The 17522-nt window shown below is 42.8% G+C and overlaps 1 protein-coding gene across 1 annotated transcript in view; it reads left to right on the top strand.

Moving 5' to 3' along the window:
- The window catches only part of DCBLD1 (discoidin, CUB and LCCL domain containing 1), a 46138-nt gene extending 36592 nt beyond the window's left edge, over positions 1–9546 (top strand). The window contains exons 10-15 of the mRNA XM_059469591.1: positions 6–153; positions 236–352; positions 1825–1915; positions 3044–3093; positions 4611–4730; positions 7211–9546. Of these exons, the coding sequence (XP_059325574.1) occupies positions 6–153; positions 236–352; positions 1825–1915; positions 3044–3093; positions 4611–4730; positions 7211–7728 (1044 nt within the window). The 3' untranslated portion in view covers positions 7729–9546. The remainder of the gene's footprint in view (positions 1–5; positions 154–235; positions 353–1824; positions 1916–3043; positions 3094–4610; positions 4731–7210) is intronic.
- Positions 9547–17522: the final 7976 nt, after the last annotated feature.

The raw sequence follows: 17522 nt of genomic DNA, 5'->3' as shown, positions 1-17522 counted from the left end.
TGCAGGTGTTCCAAGGCAACTCCAACGCCGGTGACGTGGTGCGCAATAACTTCATCCCTCCCATCGTGGCCCGTTACGTGCGGATCATCCCTCAGAGCTGGAACCAAAGGATAGCCCTGAAGCTGGAGCTGATGGGCTGTAGAATAATGCCAGGTATGGGGTCAGCAGCAGTGCGTGGTGCCTCTGAAGCCCCCTGTGCTGCCCAGTGCCACTGATGTCCCCTCCTCTCTTGCAGCTAACAGCTCCTTCACGCATTCCATGTGGCAGAAACCGAGTCAGAGCACAGAAACCTCCCTTGGGAAAGAAGACAGGACTGTTACAGAGCCCATCCCCTCCGAAGAAACTAGCTTGGGTAACACTACCTAGTGCTGCATTTTCTCGAGGATGCATCATGTCTTCAGCCCAGTCTGAGTGAACTTTAAACTTTCTCACAAATCAAAACTTTTATTTTCCCTTCAGACTTTAAAAATGACAGAGAGAAGAGGGAGGAGCAATAGGTTCTTTTTGTCTAAAGGCACAGAAAGAGATTGAAAGCCTTAATTTTCCTTGATGTGTTAAACATTGGGCTTTGGTTTCCCTGTCATATTGGTTGATTTGCCATGCTTGGTGGGTGGCTCAAGGGAATACAGTGAGCACTCAGCAGCAATTTTTGGGAGAGTTCTTCCTCACTCTCATCCTGTATTTTAGAATTTTTTAGTATGTGAAGTAGTTGTCTCACTAAAGTGTTATCTTCTCTCCAAACAACCCTGACTCCTTCCAGAGTGAGTTCACAGCTGAAAGCAGCATACAGCAGTGCCTGATTGTGTAATTAAACACTCTTCCATAATGCCTGTGTTTATGGGGGCTCAGACAACCTTAATTTGTGTAATTCTCCCTGAATTTGCAGTCTTCATCCTTTAATGTTGTGGAGCTAACTTCATAGACTTTAAAAAGCAAACAAACAAAATTTGGTGCTTATACTGACTGTTTGGTGGGCTCATAGCCAGGCAGGAATTGCCAGACCCACTGTACCAAATGCTACTACCCATTAGGTAGCTGATAGTTGTAGAAATGCCTCTGTGAAAAAAACAAGTTGCAAGAAGCAATCAGTGGAAGAAAAAATTCTGAAACTGCTTGCCAAGAGCAAGCAAGCTCTGTTCATCTGTGCAGCGGTAGGAGTAAACCATATCCATGTTCACTGAAAATGAAATCTACTGAGATTTCATCTGCTAAATTGTAAATACCCTATGGACACTTGTACTGCCTTATTCTCCCAGTTGGCAAGTGTCTGTGGAAACAGGGAACAGCACGCTCCTGACACAAGAGCCACCCCACTTCTAATTTTCAAATCCCTGCTCTAAAGAATTTTGTGTTAGAATTTAACAGTGGCTAAACAGGTTTTCCCTAGGTTCCCTCTTGGAAATCTTTGAGCTATTTTGACTGAAATGTTTCAGCCAGTTCAGCATGAGCCAGATACTTGGCATGTAAAATTGCAGTCTCCTTTGGCAGATTTATAAGCAACTGCAAACAGAGTGTGTATGAGTGGCTTTTTTAAAGTCATCTAGTGTGTAATAAGAAAGAGCTGTTCTTTGTAAGGATGCATATAGCTGCCAAGTGTAACTCTTGAGAAAGTATATTCAACTATTTTGTTTCAACATTGTTCCACACGGGTCCATGGCATCCAACCATGGCTGAGGATTGTCTTTTAGTTTTACTGTTGTACATTTTCATGCTCTCCTCAAGAAGCATTCCTGCAACATTATCTACCTCTTGCTGTAGTAAAAATTGCCATCTTTGGAGAAATTTACCTTTTAAACTTTTATGCCTTCTTTTTTTCTCATGCAGGTTTAAAGCTCACAGCTATAATTGTCCCCATCTTCATCGTGCTGTTTCTGTTCCTGTTCTCTGGAATTTGCATCTGCGCAGCCCTACGCAAGTAAGATACTGGTGTTTGTGAAAGGAGGCATTGGTGGGTACCTAGCTAGCCTGTCCAGCTCCATGCCCTCTTTCCAGAGCCTCCTAACCAGAGAGCTGGGAATTGATCCTGTTTGTCAGTCTTTCTTTTAAGTAGAACTCAGTGCTGAGGGTACCCACTGCAGGGTTTAAATTGTAGCACACATGGGGAATCCCTTCTGACAGAACCACAGGCTACCATGCAGATTATAAATTAAACCAGGAGGAGCTGGTGCATTCATGGACATTGTAAATTATATTTCTTACTGTATGCCTCCCCTAGTCAAGAGAAAAATGAAGGTAAAGCAGGTCAGAACTGTGCATAACCAGCTGCTCCCTTCACCCTACATATACCCACATGCATTGAGGTGTAAAGCTATCAAAGATAGGATACTTACCACATCAAAACCAAATAAAAATGCAGTGAAGGGAAGGAAGATTTGAGCTATCTATCTGGATCATTTTCTTTTATTTCCCTCCTCTTGTGTTTCTGCTTCCCAGTCCCTTAAGTTAGAGCACTTACCCTAGCAGGCTGGAAGCAGAGCTCTGCTCTGTGGAGTCACACATACACTGGTGCAAGCAGCTAAAATGAAGCTATTTCATCTCACAAGACTGAGGACTGGAAGAATCACTGCTAGCTGTGCTTCCTGCTAGATGCCCATTCCTATGAACCTGCACTTGCATGTTGAACCAGGAAATGCTTCTGTCAGCAGATGGGGATTTGGAAGTGTAAGCAATGCTCTGGTGTTGCTGTTTCATCACCAGAGCTGAGTATATGTGATACTGGATTCCCAGTAAATCTATAAAATAGCCAAAGAATTCAGAAGAGCAGACCCAAACATAGCCCAGAGTGACACATCTAGACATAGACACATCAAACTGGTGAGTGCCAGCCCTGGAAATTTGAACACCAGCACTCACAAGTTGCACATAGATGGAGAAGAAAAGAAAATGTCAAAGTGCTGGTTTGCTTGCCTAGTTCTAGTTAACAACAACCTCCAGGAACTCAAAGTGAAGCCTTGTCCTCAGCCACTAAATAAAAAGGCTCTGCTGGAGCTAAGGCATGAAGCTGAAAGTACTCATGTTTATAAACCCTTTCCTCTCCTCACAGGCGAGAAGCCAAAGGACTTTCTTATGGATTATCCAGTACTCAGAAATCAGGTTAGTGGAGAATCATGCACTTTGCCCTGTCCTGTCCACTGGGCAAGCAGGAAGGGGTTTATGCAGCTAAGCATTTAATGCTTGTGAAATAGCATCCACATTTCCTCATTCAAATTCACCTCTTCATACAAGGGAAACAGCAAATGATAGTCCCACTTGTGTCATCCTAGCACAGTGCCCTGAGAAACAATATAATTTGGTTTCTATGACAGAAAGGCAATTAACAAAAGATCTATTATACAGAGTGCATAAATTAGCATGTAAGAGTGCTCCCAGGTGCCCTTCTTTTCCTTCCCACTTCCAAAATACCTATTTTGCAGAAAATTGCTGCTTTTCTTTTCTTTTCCCCACAGCAGAGGGGATTGCCTTTCTCTAAGAGAGCAAGAGGTAATAATTTTTTATGGCTTGAATATTTTTTTTTCACTGCGCTCCCTGGCTCAAAGTGTATTTATAAAGCCTAAGAACAGTGAGCTGTATTGAATGAGGGATTGGCTTGGCACACTGCTTTAGAAGATGACTACAAAAATATTTTCTTTGTCTTGCTCAATAACATTTTCTAGAGTGGGGTTCCCATCAGCTTGGCAGTTGGGGTGATTTTCCTGGCCAACCAGTTCCATCGAGGAATATCCTTCTGAAACTCGGCTTTCCACAAAAAACCCAAACCACTGAGCACTTCATATGTCTCTTGACAAGTCTCTTGCAACAGCTCAGCTCCAAAATTTCATCCCTCAGTAGGTGCTGACATCAGTGAAAGGAATGCTGTTACCCACTGCAGCTCGCCCTCATTAGAAAATTAATTTGTACTTAACGTCATATTTGCTAATATGATTTTTCAAGGTCACATCATAATCCTTTCTCACTTGCTAATGAGGACAAATCCCAAGAAACTGGAGATAGCCTCTTATCCAGTCAGTTCATTTGTTGTGTGTCTGCTTCATAAATCAAGCTCCTAAGCCCCTGTGAGCCAGGCTTGGGCCTTGCAAAGCTGTGAGTCAAGCTCACCTCTCCCCAGACCTCCTGGCGCAGGCTCCAGCAAGTCCCTGACACTGTGGATTTTTTCTTTTCTGTCTCACAAGGATGTTGTGAGAACAAGTTAATTGATGAGTGCAGGTGCTCAGATACCCATGAATCAGAAGCCACACTAATCCACTGCAAAAGGAGAAATTTTAAGCATTATTTTTGCCACATATTCAATGCCTAAACATAACTGACTTAAAGTTGGTATTTTATCAATATATTTTGTTAAGGCATCACTGTAGGCACCTACAGAGTTTGAGCCCTTCTTGCCAAAAAATCTTATATAAACTTGGAAATCCCAGTTGATGATTCACTTCTTCCTTCACCCTCCATATTCAGGGGGCTTTTTTTGAACAAACAGCCCATTTTAGTCATGTTTTTAAACTATTTCAATATATTGACAGCAATGAGTATACCGAAAATTAAACTTGCTGGTAAGTCTTCTGATTCCAAGCATTTAACTTGCTGATAAGCCTTCTATTTTAATTTCTTTTTCACAGGTTGTTGGAAACAAATCAAGCAGCCCTTTACCAGACATCAGTCAACCGAATTTACCATCAGCTATAATAATGAGAAGGAGACACCACAAAAGCTGGATCTGGTCACCAGTGACATGGCAGGTAACAGCTCTCCCCCTCGGATCCATCCCTCTTGCTCTGTGTGCAGAGCCAGTAACAGGCAGAGGGATGGCCCAGCAGTGTGACAAACTTCAACTCTCATGCAAACTGAGTCTCAGGAACAGATTTATTTATGTTCATCCCAAATGTATAGTGAAGCAGCTATAAATATATTAGGGAGGGAAAGGCCCACTGTTTTGGAATTTTGTTTTCGTGGAGTTGTTGGAAAAATTTCCTGACTCTGACATAGTTGCAGCTGAAGGTACTGATGGAAGGCACTCAGGCATGGATGAAGTGCAAGAATGTGCCTGGGATAGGATTGCTTCCCTTTGCTGACTAATTTTTGTGTTTCTATTTAAACACAAGTGTCTCTGGAAATGGAACAGAATATGATGCCCCTTGCTGCTGATCAAATAGAAAAATTATTTAGTTGGTTTATGGTGGGATTTCATGCCTAGCTGGAAGTTGTGCTCAGATCCCTGTGCAGCTTTCCTGAACTATCTGGGAGGTGAGGCCTCCTGAAGAGCGGGCAGGTAGATGAGAGGGAAGAAGTGAGCCAACCACAGCATTTCTTCCTGTGTTACTTTGGCTCCAGGTCACTGTTTGGATAGAGCAAATCCCAATGAAAGAGCATCAGTACTATTTGCATCCCAAAGGGATGATTTTTTAATTCATCCTCTTAGCACATCTTATCCCTGCCTAGTCTAGTCTGTCTGGTAAGGCTAGTGAGACCAGCCATTTCATGGGATCAGTGATCAGCACTCTTGAAGAAAGATTAGTTTCCTGTTTCCAGCCTCCAGACCTTAGAAATTCCTTAGAATTTCTTCATTGTGTTTGGCAGAGAAATACATTTAAAAAACAAATGGATGGTTACTGTAATTCTATATGGTGCTGCTCTCAGTATCTTTCAAAGACAGTTTCAATCCTCTGTAGGAACTTTCAATATAAATGTGCAGAGACCTATAAAACAGCTTTAAGGAAAAAGAACGAATAAAGGTTGCTCACAAAATATGGTTTTTTGGTTCCCTGGCCATGTCTGGGAAGTCTTTCCACCATCCCCTCCTGCTGTGTTTATGGGAAGTCTGAACTCTCAGCCTGGCTCAGGCATATTCCCAGCCTTAGCATTTCACCTGCAGTCTCCTTAAAATTAAAAAAACATTAAATAAGAACGTGGATGCAACCTAGAAATGTGCCATTTAATAATTTAATTGCAGGGAGCACACAGTTTGCATATAGATTTTCATGCTACATGGAATTCCCTCGCTTCAGACTGCCTGCTGGTTCCCAGAGGCAGCCAGGAGGAAGCCGAGATGCTCCATCCTGAGCGAGAGAGATTTCTGGGGATGGCAGCAGCGATGCTGGGGAGAGCTGCACTACTTACTTGGAGAAATATCATAACACCTTCACCCTACATGCTGAAGTTTGGGACCCAGCCAGAAACTGCCAAAAAGATTCACAGGACATATGGGATCGAATTCGACGCTCATGTCAGCTGAACCGCGATGCCAGAACAGAAACCGAGCTAACTTCTTCACGCCTGCGTGCAAACGCCACACTTTAGCAGTGTCATTTACTAGAGCTGTTCAGGCCACCCTTGGTATCTGTACGAGATTGTCACCATCGCCAAAGCGAGAAAGTTAGAACGTTCACTTTCCTCATAACAGTGTTGCTTGTTTTTTCAGAAAACCTTCTCGTTCAGACCTCCTCACATGGCAGCCTGGCACCTACCATAGCTAGAGGCACAAACACACACTTCTTGTGGCCATGTTTCCTCCATCTCGCTCCTTGCTCCTGCTCAGCCCTTAGGCCAGCTCTGTCCCTGCCCTCCCCCTTGACTGGGTGACTGCCCAGTCCCTCCAGCAGCACCATTCCCGCTTCTCCCCCCAAGCTCATCCCCCCTGGCACGCCTGCAGCCGTGCTGAGCTGGCTTAGCACATTTCACACTTCCATTGACTCTCTTGGCTGCCGTTTTGCCTAACTTTCATCCTTCTTGTCAGTCAGCTGCTGTGAGATGCCTTTTAAATAAAGCCGGCTCGTTAAGAATCCTCTGGGCATTTTAATTATTCCAAAAGTGGAACACTCATTTTGGAGAACTTCTTGCTTGTGGATCTTCATGCAGTGTCCTTTGTCCAGTTTGTTGTTAATGTTTTGTTGACCTCACTCTTTTTTAGGGCTTTCAAGTATACTCCAGAAATGTTAATTTATTTGGGGGGTAGGTAGGGAAAGGGAGGGAGAGAGTAGAAAAAGAGGCGGCAGATTGGAGCTTCTCTGTGGAAAAGCTTCTGCCATGTTCTGCAACTCTTGCTCGCTGAAGGAGGTTACAGGATCAGTGCTGGGGAAAGGTTTCCTCACATCCCTAAAAACCACACTTTTGATACAAAAACAGAGTAGCTTTTCAACATAAAATACCTATCTGTGCATAAGTATTATATACATAAGATAACCAATCTGTGCCTAACTGAGCATTTCATGCTTCCTTGTAGATTATCAGCAGCCTCTCATGATCGGAACCGGGACGGTAACACGCAAAGGATCTACTTTTCGCCCCATGGACACCAAAGAGGAGGGAAGAAGGGGGAGTTCTGAGTTTGAAAATCACTATCACTGCCCTCACAGAGCTAACAGGCACGAATATGCTCTGCCCCTGACCAGCCAGGAGCCCGAGTACGCCACCCCCATCATAGAGCGGCACATAGTAAGAGAAGGCAATTTCCCCCCTGAGAACGGCTACAACGTTCCCGTCGCCTCGTCTCAGCTACACTCCCTTACCGCTGGCAGCTTCTCCAGTTCCTGCAAAACCGACACCAGGAACGGAGACTATCAGACACCCCAGAGTGTCATAAACTACGACAAACCCAAAGTTAATGGTGTTGTGACCTCCGTGAGCTACAGCACAGACTACCAGAAGCCCCAGCAAACTGCTCTGGGGGGCGAGGGGTACTCCACGCCCAGAGACTGCCTGAAGCCCATCAGCCAGACAGCAATGACAGCTCTCTTGTGATCTGCCGAGCAGCAGCGGCACGGTGCGCAGGAGCGTCGCTGCACAGCTTTCTGAAGTGAAAACAGAGTTTGGAGGGGCTCTGCTGTGGGAGGCAGAAGGCAAACAAGCCCTGTGTACATAATATTGCTGTCTTGCTGGGTTCTGACATCTGAAGAAAGCATATGCTGTTTATCACTGTTTATAGCAAGAGAGATGTTATCAGTGAAGACTGTACATCTTATTTTCTGTAACTGATCTCAGTGCTTCGTTTGCAATGTGTGCAATTTGTACATAGCTTTTATTTAAGGAGAATTTCTTAGGTTTCCTTTTCACCTGGGGGTTTGAAAGGATTGCAGGAATGACTATTTAAGAAAAACAGTCCTCTTTTTCCATCTTTATTTTACCTGCTGCTGTACTGGCAGCTGTAAATGGTGTATCTTATGGTTGTGTTGATTCATCTCCTTTCCTATGATAACTAAAGATAGGGCTGTAGTTCTAATTGGGAGGATAGAAGTTAAACTTCTTGCTGCATAATGTGCATGAGAGAAGGCAGCTGAGTATTTAAATACTGTGCTCAAACACAACTTCCCAGCTGCTTTTTTAGCAGCAATTCTCACATGCTTGAATTTGATCTAGCATACAAGCTGAGCCCATCGAACTTGCAATTCATGTTAGAAAACAGGTAGAAAGGCTGAAACTGGTTTTGGGTTCAAGCCATGGTTATCATTCCACAACAGGAAAAAAAAAGAAAAAAAAAGAAACCAAACCAAAAAAACAGAACCAAACAACATATCCAATACCAGTTAATCTGGAGAAGTTACTTTAATTTTTTTTTATTTAGGAAGTGTGTGTGCAACCAAAATGTGAATTTACAGCTGAGAACTCAGTGCTGTTCTTTTGCTGCTAAAACTTTAAGAAAATTTGTTCCTTGGCACAAAGCAGCAAACTTCCGGAACTCTTCATTTTTCCACTAGGTATTTTTCTGTCTTTGGGTTACTGTTGCAGTTAAATTTGCAAGACAGCACATCAGCACTGTTGTTTTTGAACAGATTTTCTTTTGCAGCTAATGTTTCCCTTAGTTGTGTTTTCAGACAAACTTGAAAAAGCTTGGGATTGGGTGCAATGTGTCGCACAGTAGCTGGCTCCTCTTTCAGCAGGGGCAGCTTTGGAGCAGAGCAGCTTCTGGTCATGACTGGGACTGTCCACTGCCCCTCTACCTCCAGTGCTTGGGGCATTTCTTTGTATTCAAAAGCTTGTCCTAAAATGCCAAGAAGCAATGTACTTCTGTGAAGAAAGAATGGTGCTATGCTTAAAGCACAAGGTTGGGAAACGAGACCAGTAAAACCTGAGCTCTGGGAAAGCCGCTCTTTGAAGGCCCTCCCTTTATTTCCTTGTACATAAACAGGATGATTTGCCAAGGATGTGCTGAAGATTGCTCAGTCTGTTCGCAGAGTGCTTTCAGACCTCTGGGTGGGAAGTGCTGTCAGAGCACAGACTGGCTGCAGTGGTACTGCTCACAAATACTACTGACTCCGGCCAGACTCGAACTTCAGGCCAGCTCTGGGTGGGTTCCTTGCATACCCCTGTTTGCAGCCTCAGGCGGTGCCGTTCCCCCGCGCTGCCGCACCGTGCATGCAATTCCCGTGCAGAGAGAAAGAGTCAAGGTAACCTCGTAGCCTTCCTGTGTTTGCTGTCTATACAGTTTCTGTGAAATGTCTAAAACACCTCAGGTCCTGAAGTGAAACAGCAGCAGCCTGTTTGTTAGACCGAGCTGGGCGGTGTTGTTTACCTTCTGTTGTTTACATGTCTGTGTAAATAAAGAACACTGGTATTTGTAAATCAGCCACACAGGCCTGCCACTTAACTCGGTGACTCGATTATCGCTGCACGCCCACTCCCGCCACACACCCTGCAGGGTGACAAGGAAGTGTTCCTCACGCCCTGCAAAAGTGCCAGTTGCGCTGCTGCAATCCACGGCTCCAGTGTGACAGGCTAAAAAAAAGATCCTCTCAGTGCCCCATTTAGCCCAGATTTTCTGTCCGTGAGCTCTAGAGAAGAAGAACCCACAAACAAACTCCTGCGGCAAACCCCGCTGCAGGACGCGTATGATTGAGAAAAGGATGAGGGTGCCCTCCTGATGAGCTTGAAACCAATCCTCTGCCCACACAACTAATTAGCCTGGCTTGTCACTTGACAAACAAGTCAGTAATCAGGCCTACTCCCCACCTAATGAGGCAGCTAAGGAACACAGCAATGCAAAGGGACCAGGCAGCAGATGACACCACTTGTATTATAATGAACTTTTTGCATATTTCTGCCACATGCTTGGCACACCTGCAGCATGGTACAAGTGTCAAAAGCTTCTTAGCAGCATCTGCCCATTTCTGCTGTCATTCAAACCCTGATTTAGCCTAATGGAAAGTTTGGTCTCAATTTGCACCTTGCCTTCATCCCCACCCCCGTCAAAAGTAATCCAACACACCTGCAAAGCTGGGTTAAAATAGATCCCCAAACACCATCGGCCTCCTTTCACAGTGGCTTAGTGCTTACAGGGACAGAGGCAGCACATCTCCTGGTCACTGCCATGGTGCTTCATGGTTCACATCTGAGTGAATGCTGTGTGTGGTTAACACTAAAAGCCTTGGGCTTAGGAAATTTTTAGCAACCGTAGCAGCAGATATGTGAGGGAACTTCCTACACTGCACCTCTCTATCCTAATGGTCGTACAGATACCAAATCCTGGTGAAGCAATGAAAGAGGATTGCCTGAATCTTATCAGTGCCAGTGCCCATCCTCATGTGCATCCTCTGGATGGCTTTTTACACGCTAATACATCAAACTCCAGCTTGTCTACATCAGCCTGTCCTCACTGCCAAAGGCAGATACAGGTATAGCACAGGCAGCCTTACAAAACATCGCAGGTTTAAAAACCTTTTGTTCCACAGTGAAGGTTAGAGTATGCACCATTCTGGGATGTTTCCACACTCAGAAGGCCAGTTAGCTCTGCACCTCTCTCCAGCATCTGTGGAGATTCTGTGAGAGCAGAGTGATCCTCTGGTGAGGGGAGACTTTCAGTGGTGTTTTGATACCAAACTTCTTCCCTGAGCTGGCACTCCCAGTGGGTTGGAACAGAAAAGCCAAGCCAGAGTCCACAAGAAGGTTAAATATTAACTGCTCCTGGCACTTAGCACCTGCCTGTGCCATTGCTATTGAGAGCAAATCTCTGACTTTGCCTGTTAACTGCAGGTCTGACTGAGGGAACTGAAGGAGGTGGCTCTTGAGGTAAGAAAGTGTAAAAAATGGTGTCAGCTACCTACAACTCAAACCAAAAAAAAGACAACATACATTTCCAGCTGGTGCCTTATATTTAAAACACAAAAAAAAAAAAAAAAAATCCAAATAAAACACAGGAAGTTGGATTCTAATCATTAGAAGCAGCTTGTGAATCCCATGGCTGGTCTGCATCATTGGCATGGCTAAAGCCTGGGAAGATTAAGTTTTTAATACAGACTTCCTTCAGATTTTTCCCACTGACTGCCAAAGAACTGGCAGTCCTTCACTCCATGGGCAGATTTTAGTGGAACCCTGTCTGAAGCACAAAACATTACCTAGACAGGATGGGAATATCAGGCTATAGGTCCCATTACAGGAGAAGATACCTAACTGTAGTTACCTGTTTGGTAGATCACTATCATTAAACCAAAAGTGAAAAAATGAAGAGAGTTCTAAGAAGGGAGTCTGTCTTCTCAAAGCAGTCCTGCAGGATCAGATGTCCACTGAAAAGTAACCTTGTAGAAATCCATCTGTGTTTTTCTGTCCACCCTCTCTCCAAAATCTGGTAAGCTTTGCTCAGCAACTGGGCTTGTTAAAGGCTCCTCAGCCTGTAATCAGGCCAGACCAAAGGAATGACAAGGTTATGTTGTTGCATTCCTTTTTCCTTAATTTTTTCCATAATAAAAATTGTGTACTGCCCTTTTCTTTCCAATGTCAGCTATGATGTAAGTTTGTACTGACCTCCAGCCTGCACTGTGATTAGTACAGTGTGAAAGCAGAATTTACCATTTCATTTAAAACTCATCAGTGTTGTTGATACCTACACTGAAAATTACCCTGCCATGGCTGTGTGGGGTTAACAAGACTACCAGTGCAATCCCTGTGAATTATTGAAGATAGGGTGAATTTCACAGAACATACTTATTTAAAAGGAAGGTGCCATTTCTGCACAATCAGTTTCAAACTTTAAATAGAAACCTCTCTTGAGGGCTTCCTTTTTTTGAAGCCCCCTTCCTCCCCCCGGTACAGTCCTACAATCCATTAAGGACACGCGACAAGGAGTCAGATAAAGTATTTCTAAACTAAATAAAGACAAGAGGGAAGACATCCTTAGTTGGAGAAAATTCCTGCTACCCATGATAAGGAGGATGCCTCACATCTAACTTTCTGTGCTATCTCATTGTATAGTCTGGACATGAGAATTTGGAGACCTTCATTCAAACGTCACCAATTAGATTGGGCTTTGCCTCACATTAAGTGTCTGTAAGTCCTGAGAAACCTTTGCCACCTTCAGTAGGCAAAGGTTATTTAGTAACCTCTTGTCCTGGGCTGAGTTAATTCATTACTTCGACACTCACACCACAGCTACTGCTCTGCCATGTGACATCCAAGAGATTATCATCCTGTTTATTTTTGTATAGTCACAAGTATGAAAAAGAGAAATCCAGGAAGGAGACAATCAAGTTAAAGCACAATATTTTTTGCCATGGTAAAAAATGAAAATCAACAAATATGACATTGTAGTGTTACTAAGGCATTTGTGCCCTGAATAATTACCCTGAACTGACCTCAAGAATCCATAATTTTTATTAGACACAGAATTTTTAACAGACTTTACTGGAAAAGTTCCCTTGTATTATTAATGTATTAATAATCTGTATTATTGGCTAACCCAAAGAGGAACAGTACCCTGAATATCCAGCACTTCCTCCTACTAAATCTGAGCTACCAAAAAAAAAGAGAAAACTTACAAACATAACAAATTATTCAAAGCTTGTAACAGTCTCTCAGCCAAATCAGATGACAACAGACAATAATAGACTTTGAAAACACATGTATGTTGCCTACTAGAAGGCAGGCAAAAAGGTAGGGAGGCAGCCAAAATTGTAGGCTGAAGAGAAACACCAAGATCAACTTAAAACAAACAATATAGAAACACACAGCAATGGGTGATGCCTGAGCTGTGACGGGGAAGTCACCAGAAGTCTTGCTCCATGAGGAGTGGCAGATAGCAGAGAAGATGGTGATGCTTGCCATAAAACAAGGGCAGAAAAGACCCAGACAGTAATATTACCCACCACCCTGCCCATGGTCTGGACAATTTAACCCTCTGAGCATATCCTAGAAACCAGTCTTTACAAATGTGTTTTGTGCATCTTAATTTCTCTGGCCCAGGCAAACACCATTTTGCAGATGGGCGAACTGAGATAGACAGATATGCTGCCACCTGTCCAGAGCTGTAGCAACAAATCAAACCTATCCAAAAATGCCAAGGCCTCTGAAAACACCAACCACAAACCTGTGAAAAGTCCTCTGTCAAGCAGGGAAAGACAGGGGCGATAAAGACTAAGACGAGCTAGCAGACCTCACTTGAAGAGGCAGCTTTTCTTCACATCTATGGCTAAGCTTTTTATCCTTAAGTGACACCATCTGTTCTGACAGACAGTTTTATAAAATTTGAATAAGGTGACCTGGATAAAGCATGCCTGTTATATGGACATGCCGGTGTCATGTGTGGATGTGGAAAGGTTGTGGATGGTTCACGCATGAAGCGCTTTCAGTGTCTCATCATAAAAGGCCACACAACCTTTTCTGACACGCCACAACACAAAGTGAGCCATGCTTTTGATAACAATGCTGCAATGAGTTGTCTACTATCTTACAAAGACCTTGCAGATGGCATTCACCCTCCTATAAGTATTCATGTATATAGGTAACTTTTTAACATATGAAGTCATGGTCCATCCTGCTGCTTTTATAATTCAACCGCATGACTGCACAAAGACCAGCACCAAGGAGATATTTATGTCTCTGCTGACAGGTCTAGTGATCACCTGGCTAATGACAACAAACAAGGCCTGCAGGCTGGACTGTCATTGGGTGGTCTCTGGAAAGGAGCACCAGTAAAGAAAAGACAATGGTGGGTCAATGTGAACTGACCTTCCTCTTTCTCCAGTCAAGGGGCTTCTGTCTGAACATGGACTAGAGCAAAACACAATTGTCATGTCCTTTTTTCCCTGCTTCTCCTCACCTGTCATGACCATGGGCAAAGATTCCAGGAATGTGACAAGGCTGGTTCTGTATCATGGTTGAAGGGCACTGGTGAAGCACAGGCAGGAGTATTTACAAACCTACTTGGCATCACACTTCATGTTTTATCAGTGCATTCGGTCCCTTCTTTTGGAAAGCCTCAACCCATTCACAAACAAGAGATAAAACATTTCATGTTTGTCTCTGAGTTTGTAAGAGAGCAGAGCACTCATTTTTTAAAGTAATTGATGGGGAAAATCAAGTGGTTTTTAGCAAGTCATGAATGCAGAGCTGTATGTAATTATACTTGTCTGTGTTTATGAGTGTTTGGACATGCACTTCACTGATATATAGAGAGGACAATTTTTAAGTGTAATATGTGCCATCTGCAAACTACTTGCTACAGGATGTCAATTAGACTGGATGTTAATTATTTTAAGATTACATGTTTCTAGAAATAGTTCTAATGAATAAAGTTGAATAAAGTTGTTTTTTTTTTTTAATTGAAAAGCCACAACCAACCAACCAAACCACAAAAAAAAAACCAACCCATGAAACACTAGGTTCTGTTTCTCAAAGGTTCATTAATGCTGAAGATTGGAAGGAAGCTGCTGCCCCCTCTTGGCACCACACACAAATGCAAGTACTTTGCACGGAAAAAGAAGATCTGGTCACAAATTGCAATTACAAAGTAATAGACAAGTTTGGAAGTGGAAAACAGCATAAAAACTGACACAGCCCCAAGTACACTTGCCTACTTACCCAGACCATTCAAGATAACTTAGTAAGATGTGGGGATCACAATACATAGAATAGCCCTGTCTTTCATTTTAAAATAAAAGTAATATGCAACCTGGAGTTAAAATACCACTTCAAATAATACTTAAAGGAGCACCCTAATTCTGCTGGCTTCCTGCATTGCCTTGTAACACCCCACATCTCTCACAACTTAGGAGAACACCTAAAGTGCCAGACAGGACAAAAAAGGAAGATCAAATAAACAGGAAAGCCTGCAGCAGCACTCATTTGACAGCTATACAGAAATCCTCCTTTATCATATATAGAAATTCAATTTCTCTGTTCCATGCCCAATCCTGCCACCCTCAGAAGCTGAGGGTACCCACTGCAGGGTTTAAATTGTAGCACACATGGGGAATCCCTTCTGACAGAACCACAAACTACCATGCAAATTATAGATTAAACCAAGAGGAGCTGGTGCATTTATGGACATAACTCAAAGGCTTCACTTCTACAAGAGGATCAGCATGGGCAACCTCTAGCAACCTTCTTCCCTGACCTTCAGCAGAAGAAGTCAACAGTGGCAAACTCTCCACAGGTTGTTCCAGCAGGGATTGAATAGGGACACTCCATTTCCTATTGGAAGGGAAAGCATTCAAGTCAAGGACATTTCCAGCAGTGTAAACCCAGTGAACCAAATATGTGACTATTTCAGTTCAGCAGTATGAATTTTAATGCTTCCATTCCCTAAAGAAATTGATGACAGACAGAAACACTTGGACAACAGCAAGTGAAGTAACATTAGAAAAAATATTTTCATGGGAATCTGACTTATTTCATTTGACAGAAGTAATATCTGTGCAAATATTTAGACAGTTCATAGGCAAATTAAGATTTAATCAACAGGATTTACAGATATATTTGAAGACTTGCAGTTTTAACAGAAAAGTTACCAGCTGTCTCCCAAGCACCCCTGACTTCCAGCACTACAGACAATCAAAACATGTCTGTGAATGCCTGTACTTTCACTCTACTTGTATTTACATCTTGCTAACTTCCTTATTGAGAACCAGCCACTGAAAACCAGGCACCAGAGAGCTGATGGCCCCACAACTGATGCACGAGAAGCTGGGGAGCCAGCTAAGGCTGCAGAGCTTTTGCATTTCAAAAAGGAAACTTGAAGAAACACAGAGTGCCAAAAATTCTGAAGGGAATTGTGATCACTATCTCCACTAGAAAGTTACAAAGAAACTGTAGCCAGTTCTCCTTGGATCAATACATGGATTTTTAAAATACCTCACATAAGGGACTGGAAGAGCATACTCCTGGCAGGGCCTTCAAAACATTGGCAGCTCCAAGGTTTAACCTAGGTATAGCTGGAAAACACAAGTCTTAGCACATGAGGCAGAAGGCTGGCAAAGAATCACCAAATAATTTGGATGGCTGATTGAATCAAACACTTGTATAGAGTGTGGAAAATTTACCCAAGTTACTTCAAGTTTTCACCTAGGAATTGAAAATCCTTGCAAAATACTACTTGGCCTTTTTAACCATTTAACTCAGAAGCATCACGTCCTACACAGGAGCAGGCATCATGAGCAGATTCCCACATCTGTGGGAAGTGAACACCAGGTGAACAGAGTAGCTAGGACATGGCTACTCTGAAGCATTAAAAGCAATATGAGAAAAGAAAATCTAAAGAAATTGAATATTTCTCTTTCAAAGTCAGCATGTTTTCCACTTTTCAACTCCTTGGTTCCCTTACAACCACAAAACTTCTAAAGAATTGGGAACTGCATCCTATGGGAAAAGACACACTGGACAAGGTGATAATATTTTCCAATTATTCCAGTGTAAGTTGAAGCTTACAAAGGCAAGCTTGAAATATGTTAGCCCATTTTTTTTTCAGGCCATTGAGCCGAGGTTTTAATCAGGAAAACCAGACTTCTTACACGGATCCTAAGTCAGGACACGTTTCTCTTCCTGTCACGTGTGTCTCTGGAAAAAAAAAGAAAGCAGAGGACTCTTCAGTGACCACAGTCACTGGGAGCAGCCTGTGAGCTCCTTCAGCCGGAACCTGGATCACAAAAAAATTTTGAATGATCTTTTTTGACTTCAGGTAACATAAAGAAGTAATTTCATTTCTCCTCTTTCTACCATCTTCATTCATAGCTGCCTCTATTCCTCATTTTGTTTTACAACAACTCAAGCTAGATTTCTCTCCTTTCCCTCTTCTTTCCATCTGCTGAAGTCACCCATATCTAAACCCTCCTAAAAAATTTAGAGCTAAAATATAAACAGTTAACAGTTTCAGCCCTCACCAATTGTACATTCTACATCTTTTCATCCAACATGACTCAGCCTTGTCTATTGAGACAGTTCCTACGCTCACAGCTTTCTGCCCTCTGCTTACGCACTCCCAATAAATCCTTAAGCACTACCATAATTATACTACTACCAGTTATGACAGCACTGCCTTTCACTTGAGCTCCCTGCTCGTTCAGATGAACTTCATCCTTTAGGGTGAGATGACCACTGCAGTAGAGGTGAGAGATTATTTATTTTACAATATAATTTAAAACACAAAACAGACACTAAATCTGAACAAAAGGACTTAAATATCAGGACTAAAAATTGTAACTTAAAGGGAAGTGTTTCATAACTGCAGTAGAAAACTTCAAATATTTCAAAATGCATGGAAAGCAAACAAACACCAACAAAAAAAAGAGAGATAAAGGGCAGTTTCCACAATTTTAGCCAAATGACTTAACCCT

This window comes from Ammospiza nelsoni, chromosome 3 (genome assembly GCF_027579445.1).
Source record: "Ammospiza nelsoni isolate bAmmNel1 chromosome 3, bAmmNel1.pri, whole genome shotgun sequence".
NCBI classification, from domain to species: Eukaryota; Metazoa; Chordata; class Aves; order Passeriformes; family Passerellidae; genus Ammospiza; species Ammospiza nelsoni.
Note: the sequence above shows the minus strand (reverse complement) of the source record. Positions and strands in the feature narration are given on the sequence as shown.